Source organism: Panicum hallii, chromosome 2 (assembly GCF_002211085.1).
Source record: "Panicum hallii strain FIL2 chromosome 2, PHallii_v3.1, whole genome shotgun sequence".
NCBI lineage: Eukaryota > Viridiplantae > Streptophyta > Magnoliopsida > Poales > Poaceae > Panicum > Panicum hallii.
In genome coordinates, this window is record NC_038043.1 from 20,275,115 (window position 1) to 20,297,513 (window position 22,399).

Below are 22,399 nucleotides of genomic sequence, written 5' to 3' on the forward strand. Positions count from 1 at the left end.
TGCCACCATAGGTAGTGGGAACCCATACATTGCTTGGAACGATGTGATATTAAGGGAAGGGAGGAAAGAAGTATATACCACCATTCCGCTAGTGACAACAAATAGTACCATTTCTTTGGTGTGGTAAAGCATATGCATCTAAGATAGTTTTCTAGGCACTGATTAACTCTTTCTATTTGCCCATCAGTCTTAGGGTGGTAAGCTGTGCTGAGAGTTAATTTGATGCCCAAAGATTTGAACAAGGATTGCCACAAGCTGGTGAAGATTCTATCCCTATCAGTATCTATCACAGCTGGGAGACCATGCAGCTTGAATATACACTCCATGAATATCACATCAGAGACTGTAGGGGTGGCTTAGTGTAAGAAAGTGAGCATGTTTTGTAAATCTGTCAACCACCACCAATATCACATCTTTATTATTGGACTTTGGTAACCCTTCCACAAAATCGATGGAGTAATGAGCCCATGCCATGTCAGGGATAGGTAAAGGCTCCAATAAACCTAGAAATGGAGTGTGTTCAGCCTCGTTTTTCTAGTATACAGGGCAAGCTTTGATGTAGTCCTTGACTTCTTGATTCATGTTTGGCCAGTGAAACACCAATTTTAATCTGTAATAAGTGGCCCTTTCTCCAGAGTGACCAACTAGTGCTGATTTGTGAAATGTTTCCAAGAGCTGTCGTTTCAGATTAGCGGTGTTCCCAATGTATACTTTTCCTTTGAATTTCAAGATGCTATCTTCAGGGAGAAATGAGGACTAGAGTTGCTATAAACAGTGATTTTGGTGATGAGATCCAAACATTTCTGGTCTTGGGTGTAAGATGTAGTTACTTGTTCAATCCAAGCAGGGATGACACAAGTGAGGGCCAATAATTCAGAATGGGGAGCTCTAGACAGGGCATGAACAACTTTATTTTCTTTGCCTTTCTTGTATTCAACTTTATAATTGTAGCACAGCAACTTGACTAGCAACTTATGCTGTATTCCTTCAACTAGCCTTTGGTCATGTATATACTTGAGGTTGAGTTGATCAGTTCTAATGATGATAGAAGTGCTTGCAAAATAGTGTTTCCATTTCTTTAAGGCTTCCACAATAACCACTGCTTCTTTTTCATAAGTGGATGCAACTGTAGCTTTTGGTCTAAGTGTACTTTTGAAAAATGCTATGGATTGCCCATTTTGCATAATGACAGCTCCAATACCATGCCCACTGGCATCAACTTCTAAGATGAAAGGTTTGACTGAAGTTAGGGAGAGCAAGGACTGGTGGAGAAGATATGACTGACTTCAGATGCTGAAAAGCTTTTTCTTGTTGTTCTGTCCAGTTGAAAGCATCCTTCTTCAAAGCATCAAATAGGGGTCTACAAAAAATGCCATACCCTTTTATAATTCTTCTGTGATACCTAGTGAAACCCATAAATGCTCTCTATTGAGTTACTATTTTTGGTGAAGGCTATTGTTGGATGATGCTGATTTTTGAGGGATCTGTAGCCACTCCTGATTTACTTATAACATGGCCTAGATATTCAACTTCCTTCTGGCCAAAAGTACACTTACTCAACTTGGCAAAAAGTTGATTCTATCTAAGCACTTGCAGTATGGCTGTCAAATGTTGAACATGCTCTGGCATAGATGCACTGCATATGAGAATGTCATCAAAAGATACTAGAGGAAACTTCCTCAAAAATTCTGCCAGCACTATGTTCATGAGTGATTGAAAAGTTGCTAGTGCATTGGTTAAGCCAAAAGGGAGCACAACATACTCAAAATGGCCCATATGAGTGGTAAAAGCTGTTTTTGGAATATCCTCCTCTTTCATTCTGATTTTATGGTAACACAACCTCAAGTCAATTTTAGAAAACACTTCTTCTCCAAATAATTCATCCAACAATTCTTCAATTAAGGGTTTTGGGTATTTGTTCTTAACTGTGTTGGAATTTAACTATCTGTAGTCCACACATAATCTCCATGTGCCATTGTTCTTTTCCACCAAAATGACAGGAGAAGAGTATGGGATAATGCTAGGTCTTATCATATTGCAGAGAAGGATATGTTTAATGAGCTCTTCAATTGCATTTTTCTAATAAAATGGTAACCTGTAAGGTCTCTGATTGACAATCTTTGTTCCATCCAACAGCGCAATGGCATGGTCAACTTTTCTCTTTGGTGGTAGTTCTATGGGTTCTTTGAAAATATAACCAAATTCTTGCAGTAAGGGTTGTATCTCATCAGGTATCTGCAGGTCAATGGATGTGCAGGCTGAAGCATCACTGTTGTGCAATAGTATCACATTAGAGACCACTCTTCTTTGTAATAACTGACACAACTTCTTAGTGCCAATAAGGAGATGCTTTGGTAGAAGAGCTTCATCCACAAGGGTGATAACAGTGGTACAATCTTTTTTTATAGAGAACTCTCTTGTTTTTAAGTTGAGACCAATAGGACTGTGTGTAAAAATCCAGTCAGCTCCCAATAATAATGTCATAACCCTTGATCTCGAGCAGCCTAAAATCAGAAAAGAATTGATGTCCCTATATAATATAAGGCATTGTAGGCAAGCGATGTGCTTCTCATGGAGCTTCCACTAGCTGCAGCAACTTGAATAACGGGGACTGTGGCTATAGAACATTGAGCTTTCATAGCAAACTTAGCATTGATAAAAGAGGCATCACGGCCACTGTTGACCAGTGCAGTAGCAGTCAGAAGACTAATCTGAATTTTTAGTGTGAATGTAGTTGATGCAGTGGATGTGTACCCTAAAGCATGCATAGAAATTTGCAATGTTGGAGCTTGCTCTGCATCTTGAAATTCTCCTTCAGATTCTGCTCCATCTTCAACAACTACTGCTTCCTCCTTACCCTCATTATTTTCCATGGGTATGACAGAATATACCCGCTTCCCTTTGCACACCTTTGCATGGCCAGGAATCCAAGGTTCCCTGCATTTAAAACATGTGCCAGGAACCTTCAATCAGCTATAGAATTTGTAGGACTTTCTTTGCCCTCATTTGTAGCTTTCCACTGCCTGACAGGTTTGGAGACAACATTTGTAGGCAGGTATCTTCTAGGAGCTGGAGCAGCTTGCTCCAATCTCTTGGCAAACCATAAAGCATCAGTTAAGGTTGCCCGCTTGTGACACTGAAGATGATGTTGGATATATTCTTTCAGTCCAGATGCAAAATGTGGTGAAACAGTCATCAGGCAGAATGGATTTGCTCTCTTAACTAGTCCCATCAATTCTTCAAATTTATCCACATAGTCATGTACTGTTCCGGTTTGTTTCAAACTGTGAATTCGGTTTGGGATGTTCCCTCCCCACAAGATCGACAGGCGAGTTCTACCGCCGCCTAGGTTACGGCTTTGGTCGGGGAATTTTCACACAATGACTTGCCTGGCAACCGAAACCAAAGAATAACCTACTACCAACACCACCACGGATCTGAACCGATGCTGGCTCCCAGAATTTTACGCAAGAACAAGCGTCTTGGAATCCTCGCCTCAATCGATTCTACCGTTAATTTGGGGGAAAATCAGGGTTCTTTCCCACGGATCTGGGTGGGTGGGCGGGATTTTACATAGGTGACCTGCAACGTCCCAAACACCACGCCGAACAGACAAGATCCGAGGAACCGGCTCTAGAAGAACAAAGGTGAGAAAGAAGAAAAAAATTGCTATTACAAGCACCAGCGGTCACTCCACAAACTCAGTTGGAGGGTCTCGCAAGACTTACAAGCTCTGGATTTACATCTCTTAGTGCACGTAAGAACCGATAACAAGAGGTGTGCAAACCTTGCCTAACTCTAGACTAACACCCAAAGCAATGCGCTAAGAGGCATAATGCAGGAGAGAATCAAGTCTATATCTTGGTGGATAGAACACTTGAAATGACTGGGCATATGATATATATATATATAGTGGTTTGTTATAATGCACCTGGGTGCATTTTGTATAGAGTATGCACCCACCCTCTTAGTTGCAACTGGATCGGATTAAGTTGCAGCTGGTTCGTGTCCAGTTGCAACTGATTCGTGCCCAATTGCAATCACTTCCATCTAGTTGCAATTGATCTATTCTCCTAGTTGTAATTGATGTAGTCTCTCAGTTGCAACTGGAGTAAACTGATTGCAAGTGAGCGTGAACCAGTTGCAACTTAGACCGACCCGGTTGCAACTGGACGCAAACTAGTTGCAACCGGGTGCGAATTAATTGCAACTCAGACCGACCCTGTTGCAACTGGACGTGAACCGGTTGCAACTAGAACTGTTACAGTTGCAACTAAGAGGGTGGGTGCATTATAACAAAACACTATATATACATATACACACACACAACCAAGAAACTAGCCGTTGCAACTCACAGTCGCAATTCTGCATCTCATTGACTGATTCGGTGGTGTAGAGATGGTATCACCAAATGAATCGGCGATGCCCACTTAGACTAGCCGTTGGGCCGCTGACTTGCGGGGCCCATGGACATGACTGAATGAGTCGGTCATTCCAGAGCCGTACATCAGCTTCCCAGCTTCACCGATTGATTCGGTGATGGCCTCCATGGACATGACCGAATGAGTCGGTCATTTCTGAGATGATCTTCAGCTTCCCGGTGCCCCCAACTAGCATGGTTCGGTGGTGCCCTTGATGAATATTACCGAATGAATCGGTCATTCCAGTAGCATCTACTTCTGTTGCTCTTGTCACCGATTGATTCAGTGGTTTCTTCTGCCCCTCACTGAATGAGTCGGTCAAATGCGTCGGTGAGGTTCTGCACTTGTTTTGGCTTTATTTCTTCACGGGTCTTTCCTTACTTGATCATTTGGATGGCTTCCATTGCATTCTTGGGACCAACAAAAACCTACAAAGGTATATCTTGATAAATACAATAGTCCCAATGATTATGTTGTTATTCAATCACCAAAATCACAAACAATTGATTAGGGGCCATTTTCCTTACATCATTGATTCTTCACAAGCACAAAGTCCTTTTGAGGTGTTCACACATCAAAATCCATGACATTTTGCAGCCGTGAAGTCTGTGTATACTAGTAATGTAAGAACTGCCCAATTTGTGCTCGATTTAATGAACCGTCGATCATTCCATTAAGATGAGAGCTAGAATCTTCCCGCCATATGGCATGCCACATGTTAATCCACATCTAGATGTCATAAATTTGACACGTCATCCACTTAAATCGAAGCAAACTCAATGGTCCTGGTACATGCTTCGCAACATGTCCAAGAATAAGCACACTTACCATTTACAAACTGTACATCACCACATGAACCACAGAGAGCAATTTTACATATTACACGAATTCAGTATTCACCATTACAAGTTCATGACAAAGTAGATTCAAATCTAAAATTTATGTGCTTAAGCTAATCCCTGGGCTCACAAAAGGCATTAAGAGTATCATAAATTATGGTTCAAGTTCCCAACCACAATCTCACAAAGAGCCAAACTACTCAGCGAAAAAGGTAATAAAAGCATGGTAGAACAATGGTTTCTTTGCCCAAGGACACCATCGTAGCAACAAAAGGCCTACTCCTCTCTTGCGGCAGGATTAGTGGGGTAAAAGTGAAAAGAAAACAACCTCCAGCTCACCTACTACTTAGGGTTAAAAGCAATGCAAGTACAAAAGGTACTCGCAAGTCTTATGCAATTAGATAAACAAGAGTCATGCTTAAGGTTACAATAAGGAATAGGCATTAAAGTTAACTAAAGTTTGCCAAAGCCCAACTCATCATATCCTTAGCATAAGAGCATTTGAATGTGAAAAGCTCATACTTATAACTATCAAGTTTTATTAATCTTGCCCATACCCAACACAAAGTTTTAGTTATTCAACTAAAACAACACTAATTAGAAAGAGAGCTTGAGCGTATGAATGATAACCACAAACATCCGATAACTTTATGAAGAATTCATCGGACTTAAGCTTGCTATAACCGAAAGTGTGGCAAATTGAATTGTTTATTAATCTTTCAAGGGTGTACTTATTTACCCACACAACATAAGGATCACGTGGCTCACCCAACCGGCAAAAGTTGGTCAAGGGGTACTCTCATCATCCTTTGCCAATTAGCCTCAACTATTGAGAACACGCCTAATAACTTGCATGGAGGGGAACATAAGTGCACCGGGAACACCCCTAGGCGAATGGTTATGAAATACATGAATCATAAATGGCACATGTATAAAACTTAAGAATAGGACCAACAAGCATAAAATATTCTTGCATAAAAATTCCTTTAATTAAACATTAATCAATTACTCACAACCATGGAATTACAAGATTAAATCAAATTGACAAGCAATATTATGAATTAAATGGTACTGCCAAAGAATGATAAAACAAGCTCACCAGAGTTGGATTCATATTAAAATATTTCTTAATATTTAATTATAAATAAAACAACCTTCAGCACCTTGGAACAAGTTAAATCTCACATGACTTGCAAACAAATTTAAACAGCTCCAACGTTATTATTACAGCAACTAAACGGAGAAACAAAACTAAAGGAGGTAGGTGGTTTCACATTTTTAGCAATTTTCAATTAATTGTTATGCATTAAACAAATTTCAGGAAGCAAGCAAAGAATTAAGCTAAAACTGTAGCAACTATTCAAGTTTCAAGATTTTAAGCTATGCTGCTGGACAGCACAAGCCATAAGGAAACTAATGAAATTAGTTTCATGGTTTTTAGACCAATACAGAATTAATTAGACATTTAACTCATCTTCACAAACAAAATTATAAATAAATCTATAGAACAGTAGCATGATCATACAACAAGAAATCTAACGAAAAAAGTTTCATCCCTACACAATTTTCAACCAATTCTACAAGTTTCAGCTATTAATCCTATACCAAACAAACACTTATACACTTTTATTTTTCTTTTTTAATTTGAAAACCCCGATTAAACATAGATCTACACACCCCTACCGGACCCAAGATTGTTGATGGGTGGGGCCTGGTGGTCAAGGTGCAGCTCAGGTTGAGGCCACCCGCTCCAGCCTTGACCACAACCGCAGCACGCCCGGTGCGACGCGGCGAGGCGGCGCTGATGGCGGAAGGCCATGGGGCAGCGGCGAAGGGGCACACAAGCTGCACCCGAGGTGGAGAAAATTCTGGAGGAGTCTAGCCGGCGAGGGGCGGCAGAAGCGGACGGGGTGCTCTGCTTGGGACCCTGCACACAGAAAGAACAGGAAGGGTGAGTGCCATGGAAGGGAAAGGAGGACGGCCGAAGGGGTGCTAAGGGTGCGGGGAAACGATGCGCGAGGCTCAACGATAGAGATGGAGGAAGTAGCAGGAACGGGGTTAAGGAGGGCTATTGTTTCTGGCAGGGGCCAACGTCAAGCTTAAATTGGAGGGGGAGGTGGGGGCATGGGTGGGTTTTCGCCCGAACCATGGCCATGCTGCACAGCCAGCACCATGGCGTGACATCCGCCGCCTGGAGCGACCAACCGGCACGCAAGGAGGCGCAGGAGAAGGGGAGGGGGTGGCTATTAGGTGGGCTCGGGGCGATTTTAAATGGTTCAAGATTCTCCCCTCCAAAACAACAGCAAGCTATTGGCACCACTACCCGAAAGCAAAAATTTCGTGAGAGTGCAAAACTATCAGGAAAATAATGATTCTCATCACGAAAATGTTCCGTGGCGGCCGACCGTCATGCCTCCAACGAAAATACATCACCCATCATGAAATTTCAGTTTTCTGGTTGTGCAAATATACCCTACCAAACCACCTGAAAATTTAGAAAAATTATCCTAAATTCATCATTTTGCATCTGGTATTTGACTAAATTAAGTTGAGGCACAGTACCATAGCAAATATTAAAGTTACTTAAAAAAATCATGCTCAACTTATATAAAAAAATGCAAAACTCATGCTAATGACATTGCCATGATGCTCATTTATACACTAATGATGCTCACATTTATACGTTAATCACATTTTGAAACATTGCGCCATGAAAAGTAAACATTGTTAGCAATTGACCATGTTGTTATTAAACCACCAAAATCACATTAATCATATGCAGAGTCATTGATTTTTCACTAGCATAAAGCTACCTTACATTACTTGTCAGTAATGTAATATTAATGAGTAGTATTAGAATTCAGCTATTAAGCCGTAAGAACTGTTTTACACTTACAAATTATTTTCTCCAAAATGTAATTAGCATCAAAATACTTTTGTGCCTTTTTTTTTGCTAATAGGTAACTTGTCAGTAAAGTTTTGATCTAACCCACATTCGTCTCACAGCATTACACAGTGCTGGAGCTGATATATCGGAGTTAATTATACTAGTTACCTTTTATTTATTGGTAGTATCCTTTATCATATCTTACATTACTTGCATGAAAATATTATAGAGGTGTACAAGGGTTTTGCATGCCACAAATACATTGAGCGTGGCACCTAAATGTTTCACCCTTAAACATGGGCTTTAGCACGTCGACAACCTTAATAATCATTACAAAAAGCAACCTATATGCTACAATCATTCCACATAACACTGCAAAGTCCACCCATTTTGAGTGACCCATTTCTGTTTCAAATAATTTACTGATAACTTGCTCACCAGTTATTGTTTTATCTCCAACTCCTGGGTTATTTTCGAGCACTAAACCCAAGAACTCATTCTTGTAAAATCCTTGGAGTGCATACTTGTGGAAAGAAATGTAGAACATTGGGTATTTCCATACTATTTTTGGCAGTTTACTAGGTATTTGAAAGAATCCACAGTTGAGCATCATGATACCTTGTATCCCTGCACCTGTGATGATGCCCATAAGAAAATCTGGCACGATAGCAGCTACGATCATCATAAGGCCTTCAACAAGCATTGTGCATGCACAAAGCACAAGCGTAAAGTACATGAAATGGTCTACTCCTCTCTTTAGACCAGACAGATAGTAGGCTACTGCGCCAGGTAATACAGCGATAAGTACGAGATATGGTGTGGCTGACAGCCAATTGGAGATCACAAATGCGGAAACACCGTAGTGTCCATTTAGCCTTTCTCTCCTGAATATCTGGGTACCGCAAACAAGGACAAAAGTGAGAGGAACACCTTCAACATCCTATTTAATGATTTCGTACTTCATTGAATTTATGTACTCACCTCATGTAGTCAGCAACAAGAAACTTTAAAAAAGGCTATTTACAAAACTGTATTTATTCTGTTGCAAAAGATCTAATAATTTGTTGTTATAGAAATTGGATGTTCCATTACATTGTTTTGTTGGATAGAAACATGTGTCACCTTATTTTATCAAATATTCAAAAATACCAGCTGGAAGATGAGACCCCAAGATATAGTGAAAGAAAAGGAAAAATGAGTAATTTCTTTGTTAAGGATACTTCGCTTTTAGTCTTTTCCACTCTGTAATGACAACTGTTGGCAAAATTAGTCAATGGATAGGTTCTGTGTAAATGTTACACATGTACCTTGTTCTGCAGGCAAATGAGCAACAATTTCAACAATGCTTAATTTTTTATATAAGTATTTCATATATATACTTTGAAGCAGTTAAATTCATTGACAACTACATTGGCAAAGGTTATGAGCCTCTTTCACAATTAACCAAAAAATAATCTAGGTAGATATGTGGCAAAAAAAATAAGGTGATAAATCTACTTTTTGATGCAATTGATTGGCATTCAACAACTTCAAATCCTAGAGCAGGCCGTAAGCATCTGAAATCTGAAAACTTTTATTAATTCTACATATCACTAGGCTGGGTTAGCATGGTTGACTTAATTTTAAATATCATATCATGATCAAGCTGAGTTAATAAGTTTCTATTTGTTGCATCAGCCTTTGATGTTTTCATATAATCGAATTTACTTAATCTCATAATTATTTCCCTGTTGTCTTCTTGCTCAAAATAAAAACCATCTAAAAATAGTCAAAAACAAATTGTGATAGTAATACCTTCATTTCCTCCACAAAGGAAGGGAATCCTCCAATTGCCATCAAGGTTAGAAGGCCACCAGTGAACATTAGCATTGATGATCTAGACTGAAACAGTAGGTGTAATAACATCAATAACTTTTGCAATTAATTTAGTGTGTGTATATGTGACACCAGCAGAAGAATTAATCAACTTACACGAATAGAATCGTATCCATAGCCAAAATTGTAATATATGGTACCAAGGCATAGACTAATGGAAATATAGATGCCAAGTCGCAACCAGTAGTATCCAACGTCTCGGTACATGTTCACAAACGATCTTCTAGTGAGTACAAGCACCTTGGTAAGGAAACTAGCTTGGTTTCTTCTGAGCATCACTCCGCTCTGGGTTAGCATGCCAAACAATATCATATATGATTTCTAGCAAATAACATGTTCATGCAAGTTATACAAATACCAGAAGACATGAGTTCAGATACTAACCATCTCATTTATGTCATGCATTTCCTTTTTGGCATTTTCTGAAGTATTGGAGGATTTGTAGGCATTTACCAAAGTTTCTATCGCTTCATGTGCTGCAGATGGCTTGGATACTGTTCTTCTTTCTCCACTTTCCTATATTAAAGGATGCTTACATGAACTGAAATGATCTCTATATCAAGCCCGACATAGTGGTAATAATAACCTATATATGTTAACAAGTATTTGATTCAACTTAGAGGGTGTTTGGATCCAAATGCTAGTGCTCCAAAGTACTAAATAGCACTAGTCCATCCAAACAGGAGCGTTAATGGGGTGGGCTAAACTTTAGCCAAGACTTAAAAATTTTAGCAAAGATTTGAGTGCTAATATGTGCTAAAATTTAGCATCCAATTTTAGCCCATCAAAACAGGGCCTTAATGATGTCTTCCTTCTCCTTTTCATTTTACTATCAGAGTATGATATAGGCAGAAATTATAAACTATGTTAACTGATATTTTTTCTTACATACCAATTCAAAGTCTCTGTTGATTGTCCTCAAGAAATGATCCGAAGGATTTCTCATTGGTGGGCAAGGGTAGCCGTTTGATGTGAAGAACTGCAAAAAGAATATATAATGTATTGTACATGGAAATCATTAGCAAACAAATTAAAAAACCATAATTAGCGAACATAGTGGAATCCCAGCATCGAAGACAGAAGAAAAGACCCCAATCACCTCAGCAGCGTTGGCGGCCGGGCCAAAGTAGATTGTCTGGCCGGAGGCGAGCAAGCAGAGGCCATGGAAGAGCTCGAACACCTCGCTGAGCGGCTGGTGCACAACGGCAACGATGGTCATTCCCTCCCTGGCGGTGAGGCCGGTGATGCGGCTCATCACATGGTACGAGGCGGCGCTGTCGAGCCCGCTGGTGGGCTCGTCCAGGAAGAGCAGCCGCGGCCGTGTGAGGATCTCGAGGCAGATGGTGAGGCGCTTCCTTTGCCCGCCGCTGATGCCCTTGGTCTCGCGCCCGCCGATGCGCGTGTCCAGCGCACTGGTGAGGCCCATCTCCTGGATCGTGTCGTCGGCGCGGGCCAGCTTCTCTGCGACCGTCATGGTATCCGGCAGCTGGATCTGCGCCGAGTAGTAGATAGCCTCGCGCACCGTGAGGGTGGCCATCAGCACATTCTCTTGCGTCACGTACGCCTGGATTGATCGTTGTGTGTTACTCATTCAAATCTTACCGGTGACAGTAAAGCCTGAACTTCATTCAAAAGTGTGTTTCATTTTTTTAGTGTTTCTGGTTTGAAATTCAGATCAAAATCTTACTGAGGTTCCGAAGGCGAGTTTCTGTTGCCGGCCATTGATGAGAATATCTCCTTTACTCCTCAGGTTCGTATCTAGTCTCCCTGTGAGACAGCAAAGATTAGTTAAATGTTGAAGTTCCAAATGCTGTACTGAATGTCAGTGATGTTGGAGAATTTTAATCAGAAGTTAATTTTCCACTTGCAAGAAAATAATCTGTTTCAGTTATCAAGTTCTCAGTTTCAAAAACTTTTTAAATTCTGATATCAAATATGTAATTCATCATATATATCCAAGCTACATGTAGAAGCATCGAATCAGGCATCTTAAAAGATCACGTTCGGGGATAAATTTTGACATGCACTTGATGTCAGAAGAAAAAAAAAGAAATTTAATATACCATGAATATTCCACTTTAATTTCTCGAAAATGAAAAGGAGAAGTTAATCTGCCCCTAAGGTTTGCAGGGTCGTGACGATACTCCATGAGAGATCTACGTATAGCATGTCAATGGGGATGGAATGCATGTAGCTCTCTCTGTTTTTTTTTCTTTTCGGGCTTAGATCGGTGGCTCACAAGTCACAACAAAAAGGGCATTAATTTTTTTTCTGATAAACTTCTCTTGGTCTAAAGAAACTTAGGCCATACATACTAAAAGAAACTTAGCATGAAAAATGCGGCAAATTATATGCATGTAACAAGCTATAAATGTGGAAGGCTAATGCTGCCATGCCAGTGATCTTTTTTTGGCTATTTCCTTGTTAATCCAAAGTTAAACATCTCTCCTGTGTATTCTTGAAAAAAAACATTTTTGGGTTATGCTTTGTATTTGCCACAATAATATAATATATTTATGCTGAAAAGAAATATTGCTCTGAAGCAAGTGCTTAAAGTGCTTTCAGCGGATCCCCATTCCCCAATCCAACAAACATACGGGGAGAGTTTGTATAAAAATTATGCTCCAGCAGATCCTTTTATCTTTTCTTTTTACCAATAATTATTAGGATAAACCAATAATCTATCCTAACTCTCCCAAATAGAGGCAGAGTTGAAGCTTTCCCAATATGGTAGTTGGCTTGGGATGAAATTATTGGGGCACTGCAAGAGCAACTCTCCCATTAGATGGTTATTGAGAAAAATTTATTGGAAAACTGCTGGACATGCTCTTATACAGTGCTACCTGAATTAGAAATTACAAGATTCATTTCGTTTGATTAGCACAAAGTCATTGGCCATTAATTACTTTGTTAATACATATGTACTGGGAAACAAAACTGGTGTTATTAGATTCCTAATCAGAAGCACTTACATATAATTATAATTTGTGTTACATATATGAGATATTAGTAGAGAAATGGTTGGTCAAAGTCTTATTCTAATAAAACGATCGAAACAGGCTTCGTAAATAAAACGGAGGAAGTACTATTTATCTGTTAGTTGTACTGCTCACTTCTTCTGTTAGTCTTACACCATCATTGTGACGTTCCGAAAATTTCGAATTTAAACTACGCGTTAAGGTGCCCTGACCGAAAATTTATCCGTCGTAAAACCCTGACTCCCTCCGTTTCACCGCCACACCGACGGCCGACGCGAGCCTGACCGCCGACCCATCCCGCACTGCTCACACGCTAGAGTAATTCGTAAAAACGGTTCGACGACAAAACCCTAACCCTAACCGGATCACTGTCCCGTCCCGCGTCGCTCGATGGCTTGTCGCTCACGCGCGACCGCCCGCCGTGATTAGCGCCGGCGCGACACCTTTCTTTTCCCTCTCCCCTCGCGCGAATATCGTGCGCGTGGCCGACCGGCCGCGGTCGCCGCCGCGACCGGCGCCGACGCGTTCCCTTTTCCCTCTCTCTCCTTTTTTCCCTTTCTTTTCTTTCTCTTTTCTCTTTTCCTTTCTCCCTTTTTCCTTTCTTCTTCCTTCTTTCTTTCTTTCCTCCCTTCTCTGCTCCTGAACGCCGCCCGGCCCCGGCTCCCAAGCCACGGCCACCTCCCCTCCCCTGTGCGCACGCACGCCCCCGGGCTCGGCCGCCCGTGCCCACGCGCGCACGCCTCTGCACTCGGCCGAGCACGCCCCGCACGTGCTCCACGCGCCGCGCCACTCGCCGCGCCGCCCGTCGCACGGTCGCACCGCGACGCCACGCCGTCCGCCGCTGCCGCGTCCTCCCTCGCCACTGCTCCCACGTGCGCGCGACGCGGTGAGCACCGCCCCGCCCCTGGCCCGCGCCACGCCGCGTCGCGACGGCCGCAAGCGGCCGGAGCGCCATTAATGGCGCCCGCACCGCCCGCCGGCCGCCCTATCCCAATCCCCTCCGCCCCGCCGCCTCCTTCCCCTATAAATGGGCTTCCCGCGCGGCTCACCCACCCCACAACCCGCTCCGCCACCCGGCCCCTCGCCTCCCCCAGCCCGGCGCCGCCTCCACCGAGCCGCCTAGCGCCGCCGCCCTTGCCCCGTGGGCACGCCCCCCTCGCCCGCCTCAGCCCAAGGTGAGCCCGGGAGAGGGCTCCCCGTGCGCCCCTCTCCCTCCTCTCCCTTGCCCCGGGCGGCCCTTGGCCCCGGCCGGCCGGCAAGGCTACCGCCGCCGCCCCCAATCCCCTCCCCTGTTTCGGTCACGAGGGGGGGAGGGAGGAAGAAAGGGCTGTTAGCCCAAAGCCCCCTCCTTTGTTTCTGTTTTCCAAGGGAACCCCCCTCCTGTTTACCCTCTTTTTCAAAAGAAGCCCTATCCTTTCCGCTATTTTAAATTAAACCCCCATTTCATGAACCTGGATGTACTCGGCACCCCTTAGCGTGCCCTGGACGTACCTAAGATTCGCAATTAAGCCCTTGCTTCCTTTAGATATTTATGAATAAGCCCAGAAACCCTGTTTAACCACCCAAACCCCTTTTAGCTCGTCATTTTATGTGCGAAATGACCTCCGATCGAATCGAAACTTTACCACGCCCTTTCTAGTATAGTTTTAGCCATGCTATTAAGAAATCACCCAAGGATACCACCCCTAACTCCGTAACTAAATTATTTCCGATTCAAGCCCAACGATAAAAGCTTTTAATTCTTTCGCTTGATTGCATGTCTGTTTGTTTGCGTCGTAGGACACGGAGTGAACGAAGGAGTTCCCGACTGCGACCAAGCAACCGAGGACCAGTTCTGCGACCCCGAAACCGAGGGACAGTGTTTCGATCAGGACCTCCCGCAAGGGTTTGATGATGGCAAGTTCAATTCCGCCCTTTGATGCATATTTTTGTCCTAGTTTTATAAACACAACCCAGTGGCCTGTTTTACAAAAATTGCATGATTTTGCATGCTGAAAACACGGTAGGATAGCCACCTTGCTTGTGATAACCATACCTTGACCACCTGGTTTTGCAAAGAAAGTGTGTGTACGTGTGGGAAGGGATAAAGTGTAGTTTTGAAAAGTGAGTTAGACGGGATGGATGGCATTTCTGTGTGAATTGCCGTTGGGGTGCTCGTACCTGTGTGGTTGAGCGTGGAAGGGAGATATCCATCTTGTCACCCCTAAGGACCGAGTTGATGTGTCGTCTCACCTAGCTTCCTGTCGTGCAAACCACTTGACCGTTGTATGGGCAACGGCTTGGCCTAACCCCACTAGTTAGTCTGATAGCCATCAGGAGAGCTGGGAGCAACGGGTGATCAAGGAGACGGGATAAGCTCTGTGTGACTTATGCCCCGGTTAAACCTCGGTGTTAGGTCGAATGACCCCTTGATAGATCCCGTGGTGGCTAGCCAGGTCTAGCTAAGGTGGGTAAGGGCTTCGATGGGATCTGCACCGGCACTAAGGTGTTCGTGCTGTGGTACCCCACCTGTGGGTAAAGTTGCACACCTCTGCAGAGTTGAAATCTATTCGAATAGCCGTGCCCACGGTATTGGGCAAGTTACGGTGTGGTCACATAACTAGTGTTTCTCTCTGAGAATGGTTGAGCTGGTGTGAGTTGTTTGGAAAGTATCCGGCAGTTGTGCCGTGTGCTACGGCGGACGGGGAGTCCGGTAGCCGTTTTAAACTGGATCCTGTGTGGATCAACATCGTGTGCCCCCTTGGTACTGGAAAACTTGTTTTGAAAAGTGCTTTAAAACGAACCCCTGCATATAATTGTGTTTCCGCAAATAAACCATAACTTTATCCTTGGATTACCCTGTGCATTTAATCCTGTTATTTCCCCATCCGTGGGTATGATTGGACTTGCTGAGTACGTTCGTACTCACCCCATTCTTACTTTTACAGTGGAAGATCCCGACTACATCCCCGAAGACGTCGAGTAGGGTCCCGCTCTGCACCCAGTCTTGCCTGTGGGTGAGGTCACCGTTGGAGCTCCGCATGGCGCAAGACTCTAACGACCCCTTTTTCGTAGTTAGTGTAGTAGTATGGGTTTTTGTTGTGATCCTCGCGATAGTGGCGCTTCACTGCCCATTGCCGCGAAGAGTTGTACGGTGATGTATCATCTGATGTAATAAAAGTGTTATCAGCCTCCTGGGACTGATAAAGTAACACTTTTAAGTCTTCCCTGATGGGGGGACGCTTCAATCATCCACTGTAGAAGTGTTTCCTTCGTTCACCATGATGTATATTTTTCACTTATCCATCATTGTATTGATGGCATTGACCTAGTTTGTTGGGATGTGGTGTAACCAAGCTAATTGGTTGATCAACAACGACAGGACGGAGTGCACAGTACACTAACTAATTTCTCACATATATTATAGTCGAGTGTCCAGCTTTTTCAACGAAAAACAATCTAACAACCACAATTTAATGATATTAATCATCATCTAATAAATGTTGAGCTGAACATCATTGCATAGATTAATTAATTTAAAACAATAATAGGTTCAAAGGAATAGATCGATGTATCAATAGAAATGTCATAGATTCAACTTTCAGACAAAAAAGAATTGAGCAGTGCAAATACATATAGCTAGGCTAAATAGTCAGTATGTGTCAAGCTAGCAACTACGATTACTGTACATGCTGGTGGCCAGTTGGGGAGCTACAAAGCGTTGGCTTCTCGATGACTATGTAGTCAAGCAGTACCCTAGCTTCAAGTTGAACTCTAAATATTGACCTTTTTCGCCCAATAAAAGAAAAAAACATAAAAGTTTAGCAATTTTTTCCGTGCTTATCCCTAAAACGTTCTGTTAGTTTTTTTTCATTGTTCAGGTACCTTTTCTGAGTCTTGTTTGTTATGCAAGATATTGGTGGTTATTATTTTCCGTGCTATCTATTTATTTTGGCGTCAGAATAGGTAGCAGTCACTCTCATGCAAAACTGATATACTTGCCACTCTTGCCAATCTTTTGCCACTCTTTTAGAATAAGGGTCTGTTTGGATCGTTTGGCAAAAGGGCAAATAGCAAAAAATTTGCTCTTTTTTCCATTTGGACCCAAACACCCTATGACAAAAAAGAAACAGCAAAAACAGATAGCAAAAGAAAACAGCAACCCGTCCGATCCCGCATCCCGACCCCGCCGCCCGACCCCGCGCCTCGGCCTCCGCCCCCGCCGCCCGACCCCGCGCCTCGGCCTCCCCCCCGCCGCGGGAATGGGGATAGGAGAGGGAGAAAAGAGATTTAAATGAGCTTTTGACAAAACTTTTGCCATTTGGATCCAAACACCCCTAATGGCAAAACTTTTACCACTTTTAGCAAATGGCAAAACTTTTGCCCTTTTGCTCTTTTGCACATTGGATCCAAACACTACCTAACTCCAGCAATAGACCCTACTTGAGGTTCTACTTTTTTGAGTAGGGCCTCCTCCTACTTTCTAGGGCTGTAATTTCTACCGTCGACTTCAGCAATATCCCCTGATCTCAGTCCCTACTTTTTTCTACTTTTTCTGGTACGTAGGACCTACTGTTGGATCTTATTTTTTCCAATTCTTCTTTTCCCTTTAATTCCCAGTATATTTGTTCGCCTTAGATTCTCTGTATCAGTCCTAAATCATCTCTCTACTCCTGTGTGCGCATCTCTCTTAACTCTCTCTCTCTCCCCAGTGGCTCACTCTGGCTCTTTCCAGTAGCTCTCCAGCAAATGCGGCCAGTGGCTCCGCCGGCTGAGCCCATCGAGGTGGTTGCTGCCACGGCCTGTCACAGGCCGGCGACGCGCAAGATCCCGGCCATGGCAGCCTCCACCTCACTCCGAGCTGGTCGGCACTTCTTTGCCTCCTTCTCGCTCTGATTTTGACAGCTGTAGTGCTTGATTTGATGGCACTAACGCACAATTCAACAGTGCTGGTCGTCGAATTGGCGGCGGGCGAGCTCGATTCGGCGGCGCTGGTGGCAGATTTGGCAGCTCAAGGTGGTGACAAGACAGCACACCATGTGCTGCTGAATCTGCGGCTCGATCTGCAGCGCGGGTAGCGGAGGAGGTGCAGGGGTGCAGCGCTCGTCGAAGCGGGGCTCGATCTTGTGCAGGAGGGGGCTCCGCGGGGTAGGCACGCCACAGAGATCGCAGCGGCGGCGGCGGCCCTTGGCTATGGTTTCGGCGACTGGAAGCTCGGACGCATCTGCAGGGATGGATAGGCACACCTCGAGGACAAAGGGAAGGGCGGAGGTGTGCCTGAACTGCGGCCGTCGGCTCATCTGCGCATGTTGTGGTGGTCAATGAAGCGGCGACGCTCGTGGAGGAAGGAGGGGAGGAACGAGAACGTACTGGCTGGAGACGGACTCAACGAGCGAGTAGGGGCATCCCTACCCACCCGTGGGAGAAGGGGCTCAACAGTACAAAGTAAGAGCCTCTCCAAAATAAGAACTCGAGTAGAGAGATCCTGATTGAGTAGATTTTTTTCTCTCGGTCCTATTTTTCTGGAGTTGCTCTTAATCTATCTATTCTTCGCTAATATTATGTGTAGATTAACTATCTTCCAACATGGGTAGGACAGAAATTCAGCTGCATTTATTGCTAATAATAAATTGCGATATAGCAAGGAGCATATGGATCCACGGATCCCTACCTAATCCTAGCACATGGTGGACAATCCATAATCAACGCTAAACAGCGCGTGCATGTTTTTCAATGATTTGGCACTAGGAAGACATGGATCCACGTATCCTTTTTCTAGATGCAGGAACATATGGACGAAACGATGGCAGCAGGCTCATGTTCCACACCGAACACTACACTTTTTCCCCTTGTAGTTTACTGAACAGCATGCAAGTACGTCTAGAAAATCATTTAACCCTAGTCGGTTAGGTTTACACATGTTTGCCATCTTCTTAGACAGGAGAATTGAATTTGGTGTCGAAATATTAGAAAACGCTTTCACGATAAAGTAGGATGGTTTTTATATGTTAAAAACTGTATGTGTGATATCTGATTTTTCATCTACTACCACAGATGGAGTCAAGCAAAACCTATCTGTTATATAATAGTTTGACTTCTCCTAGCCTGCAGCATTGACTTCAATTTCCTGTTTCTCACTTCGACAAACTTAATGAAAATAATAAAAAGTACCTTAAAACAAATAGCAAGGGAAATGAGAGAGTAAATTCAATCTCAAGGAGGTGAGCTGGTCATGAAAGTTTGCAATGCAAACAGGTAAAGCCGATCGTCAGACATGTTCAGGGTTTCAGTGCGCAATCCCTGTTCGCTTTTTTCTTGAAAATCATCTTTTAAACTATAAGGCCGGCACATGCATGCATCACACTCACGCACATATACGTCGATGTGGATGCGTCTTAGTACACATCTAACAAGATTGGAGGCCTAACCTCAGTTAGCACGACCATTCACTCTGATCGTTAAACGCACTTGTGTGTCTTTTCGAAGAAATATGATAAAATGTGAGCACTAATGTTGAGGATAAGCGAGAATCAGAAGGCAGTGCTTGATCGCACCGCTAAGGGTGAGCAATCGAGCGGGCAGCAGAGCTCGTTCCTACATTCTAAAGAATAGGTGGATACACTCCACCGTAATGTTTATAAATGAAGCTTAGGTGGATACACTCCACCATAAAGAATACTAAGAGGGTGTTTGGATCCAAATTCTAATGCTCAAAGGTACTAAAGATTATCACTAGTCCATCCAAACTGGACTGCTAATGAGGTGGGTTAAATTATAGTCAAGACTCAAAAACTTTAGCAAAAATATAAGTGGTAATAAATGGTAAAGTTTAGCACTTAACTTTAGCCTATCCACCAAACAGGCCCTAATTAATACCCCGCTTGGATCGTAAGATAAAACTTTAGCTCATTATATGATATAAAAAGAGGACTAAAAGTGGACTTAACTTTAGTTACACCCGAACTAATTATTAGGGCTTATTTGGATGGGCTAAAATTGAGTGCTAAAATTTAGCACCTATTAGCACTCGTAGCTTTGCTAAAATTTTTGAGTCTTGGCTAAAGTTTAACCTATTCTATTAGTGCTCCTGTTTGGATAGATTAGTGCTAAAGTTTAGCAATTTTGGATATTAGCATTTGGATCAAACACCCCCTAATAGTCCCCCTTAGTCCGTTAGTCTTTCAAACCCACCTAATTCGGATTAAAAGTAACTAAAAGGGGCCAACTATCTGAGAAATCACCAGAGTAACCCTCCACCTTGTTCCTTCACGCATGGTATGCAAAGTGGAAGGGTAAAATTAATGGACTTTATGGTGTCTTCCATTTACATTTTCGTCCTGGGATCCAAACAGAATATGAATTAATTTTCATCGTCTAACCTTTAGTAACCAAACTTTAGTCATAGGTGATCAAATAGGCATAAGTTATTCTTTATTACTTCATTAATCGCAGTCACACACTATTGAGGATGGTTCTAAACATGATCTTGATTGCCATGGACATTTTGTGGTGGTTTCATTTTGCAGTCACATTGAGACATGGTAACAACAGGCACGGCTACAGAACCGACTAGGTTACAGTTGTGGCAAAAGTCGACGGACGTAGGAGCCAGAAGACACGCATGGGCGACATTTTCAGTTTTCCGTATACGATCGTCCAGTTGTGACTGACCACAACAAAAAGTAGTTTCAAAAGAAATAATCATTTCCGAATCCAGTTTCAGGTGGAGCCAGAAGACAGGCATGGAAGGAGCAGTTACGTGTAAATAAATTACCGGCCAAGGTGTCGAGCAGTGTAGTCTTGCCGCAACCAGAGGGGCCCATGATGGCTAGCACCTCGCCGGGGCGCGCGCTGCCGCTGATGCCGTGCAAGATGGTGGCAGTTTTCCCCCTGCCGTCGACCGCCGTCACCCACACGTCCTCCCATGTTATGAACACGCCGCCGTCTCGACGGATGTCCTTCCGCCGGCTGTCGTCGTCGCGATGATCAACAATAATGCCATCAAACCCAGCATGAATTCCGCGGACACCACCCCCGGCCGCTTCAGCGTCGACGGCCGGTGCTGCCGGCGGCTGTGCCTCCCCCGTAGGGGCGGCATGCCCACGTAAGGCTCCGAGCATGGCACGAAACGGGGATAGCAAGCGGCTGCCGCTGGCGGCAGCGGGGGACGAAGGACCCCACAGCGGCCGCGACGGGCTGGGTGTCGGCGCCCACCGTGGCAGCCGCGAGGTCGCCATGCTGATGCTCAAGCTCAACAATATGTGGCTCTAGCACGTGCAACCGCTACCCAAGCTTCAATTCTTCTCTTCGTTTCTACCTAGCCAATTCAGAACCTATGATAAATTAGAACACTGTCCATCAGCTTCCACGCGCATACATTCTGTTGATTCTGTTGTGGGGGGGGGGGGGGGGGGTGGGGGGGGCGGCTGGGGTTGGTGTTCTGCTCTTAGCCTAGCTCCACCGATGGTGGTATATATAGTGCCATTTTTGGTACATATTATTAATACAGTAGTACCAACCCCTCTCTCTCCCCCGTCTCTCTCTCGTATCCCTCAGTTCGGATTTCGAACCAGGAGGAGGAAGCGACACGCGTAGCCCATGATGGCTACCGTGGTGGGAAAAAATTTGTTTGAGGTCCATACTGCCCATTTATTTGAGGTGAGCCACACGGTGCCTCCCCCCATCCATTCTGTATCTCTCGAGTGAGATCACGTATCATTTGCAAAATACATAAAAAAATTTGGACAATGGAGTTGTAACACCCTAAAATTTGCTTTGGGAATGTTTAACTAAAGCTAGTGTATGAACCGTGTGCATTCATATATTTATACTTCAAAAGAGTTAATTTATTTTAGGTTTATTAAAAAAATTCATAAGCTCAAACTTGTGTTTATGCATTTATGCTGCTGCAAAATTTATTTTTATTTGAGTGTGTTTGAGTTCTAGAGTCTTTGTAGAATTTTTTCCAAATTTTTCTAAGATTAATTTAATTTTATGGGCGAAGGAAAATTTTTATTTTTTTATTTCTACTTTCTCCCTTTTTCTTTCTTCTCCTTCTTCTCCCATCGGGCCACCGGCCACCTATCCTCGGCAGCCCGACCTCTCCCACCCCTCACCATCGGCCTATTCTTCTTTCCAGGCTGAGCCTGTTCCCGCTTTCCTCTCTCTCCCTTCCCATTTCCTTTTGGGATGAGTCCCCACAGCCTCCCTCTCTCACTCCGTATGCCCCTCCTTGAGCCGGGTTCGTACAGGACCCAGAATAGGACCCGAGCTCCACTCCTCCGCCGGGCCCACGGCATGCATGACGAGGGTGAGCCAGCCTCTGAGCCGCCCTCTTTTACCACCTTGTCACCTCTACTGCAAGCCACGCATGCACCACTGCCTTGCTTCCCTTCCATCGCGCGTGCCCGAGTCGCCCTA

General features: G+C 43.8%; 1 protein-coding gene and 1 long non-coding RNA gene across 3 annotated transcripts; one reads left to right on the forward strand and one right to left on the reverse strand.

The window, feature by feature from the left end:
- Positions 1-6,866: 6,866 nt before the first annotated feature.
- LOC112879461 (ABC transporter G family member 11-like) lies at positions 6,867-21,348 on the reverse strand. Of its 2 annotated transcripts, XM_025943716.1 has the most exons (9): positions 20,754-21,348; positions 11,710-11,789; positions 11,122-11,586; positions 10,915-11,001; positions 10,407-10,538; positions 10,119-10,307; positions 9,942-10,028; positions 8,766-9,039; positions 6,867-7,187 (listed from the first exon to the last, which is right to left on the reverse strand). In XM_025943716.1, the coding sequence occupies exons 1-9, from the start codon at positions 21,214-21,216 to the stop codon at positions 6,991-6,993; spliced, it is 1,974 nt and encodes a 657-aa protein (XP_025799501.1). In that variant the 5' UTR covers positions 21,217-21,348; the 3' UTR covers positions 6,867-6,990. The 2 variants fall into 2 exon arrangements, with proteins under 2 accessions (XP_025799501.1, XP_025799500.1); XM_025943715.1 differs by lacking the exon at positions 6,867-7,187 and having other exon boundaries at positions 8,301-9,039.
- LOC112879463 lies at positions 17,422-18,536 on the forward strand. Its single transcript, XR_003226073.1, has 2 exons — positions 17,422-17,843; positions 17,927-18,536. It is a non-coding gene; the product is annotated as an uncharacterized LOC112879463 (long non-coding RNA).
- Positions 21,349-22,399: the final 1,051 nt, after the last annotated feature.

Bases quoted from the DNA above. Each gene is read 5' to 3' on its own strand.
- LOC112879461 (XM_025943715.1), bottom strand. From the start codon at position 21,216: ATGGCGACCTCGCGGCTGCCACGGTGGGCGCCGACACCCAGCCCGTCG. The intron at 10,308-10,406 runs GTTAGTATCTGA...ATGCTAACCCAG, and splicing joins TGCATGACATAAATGAGATG to AGCGGAGTGATGCTCAGAAG. The intron at 10,029-10,118 runs GTAAGTTGATTA...CTACTGTTTCAG, and splicing joins ATGGATACGATTCTATTCGT to TCTAGATCATCAATGCTAAT.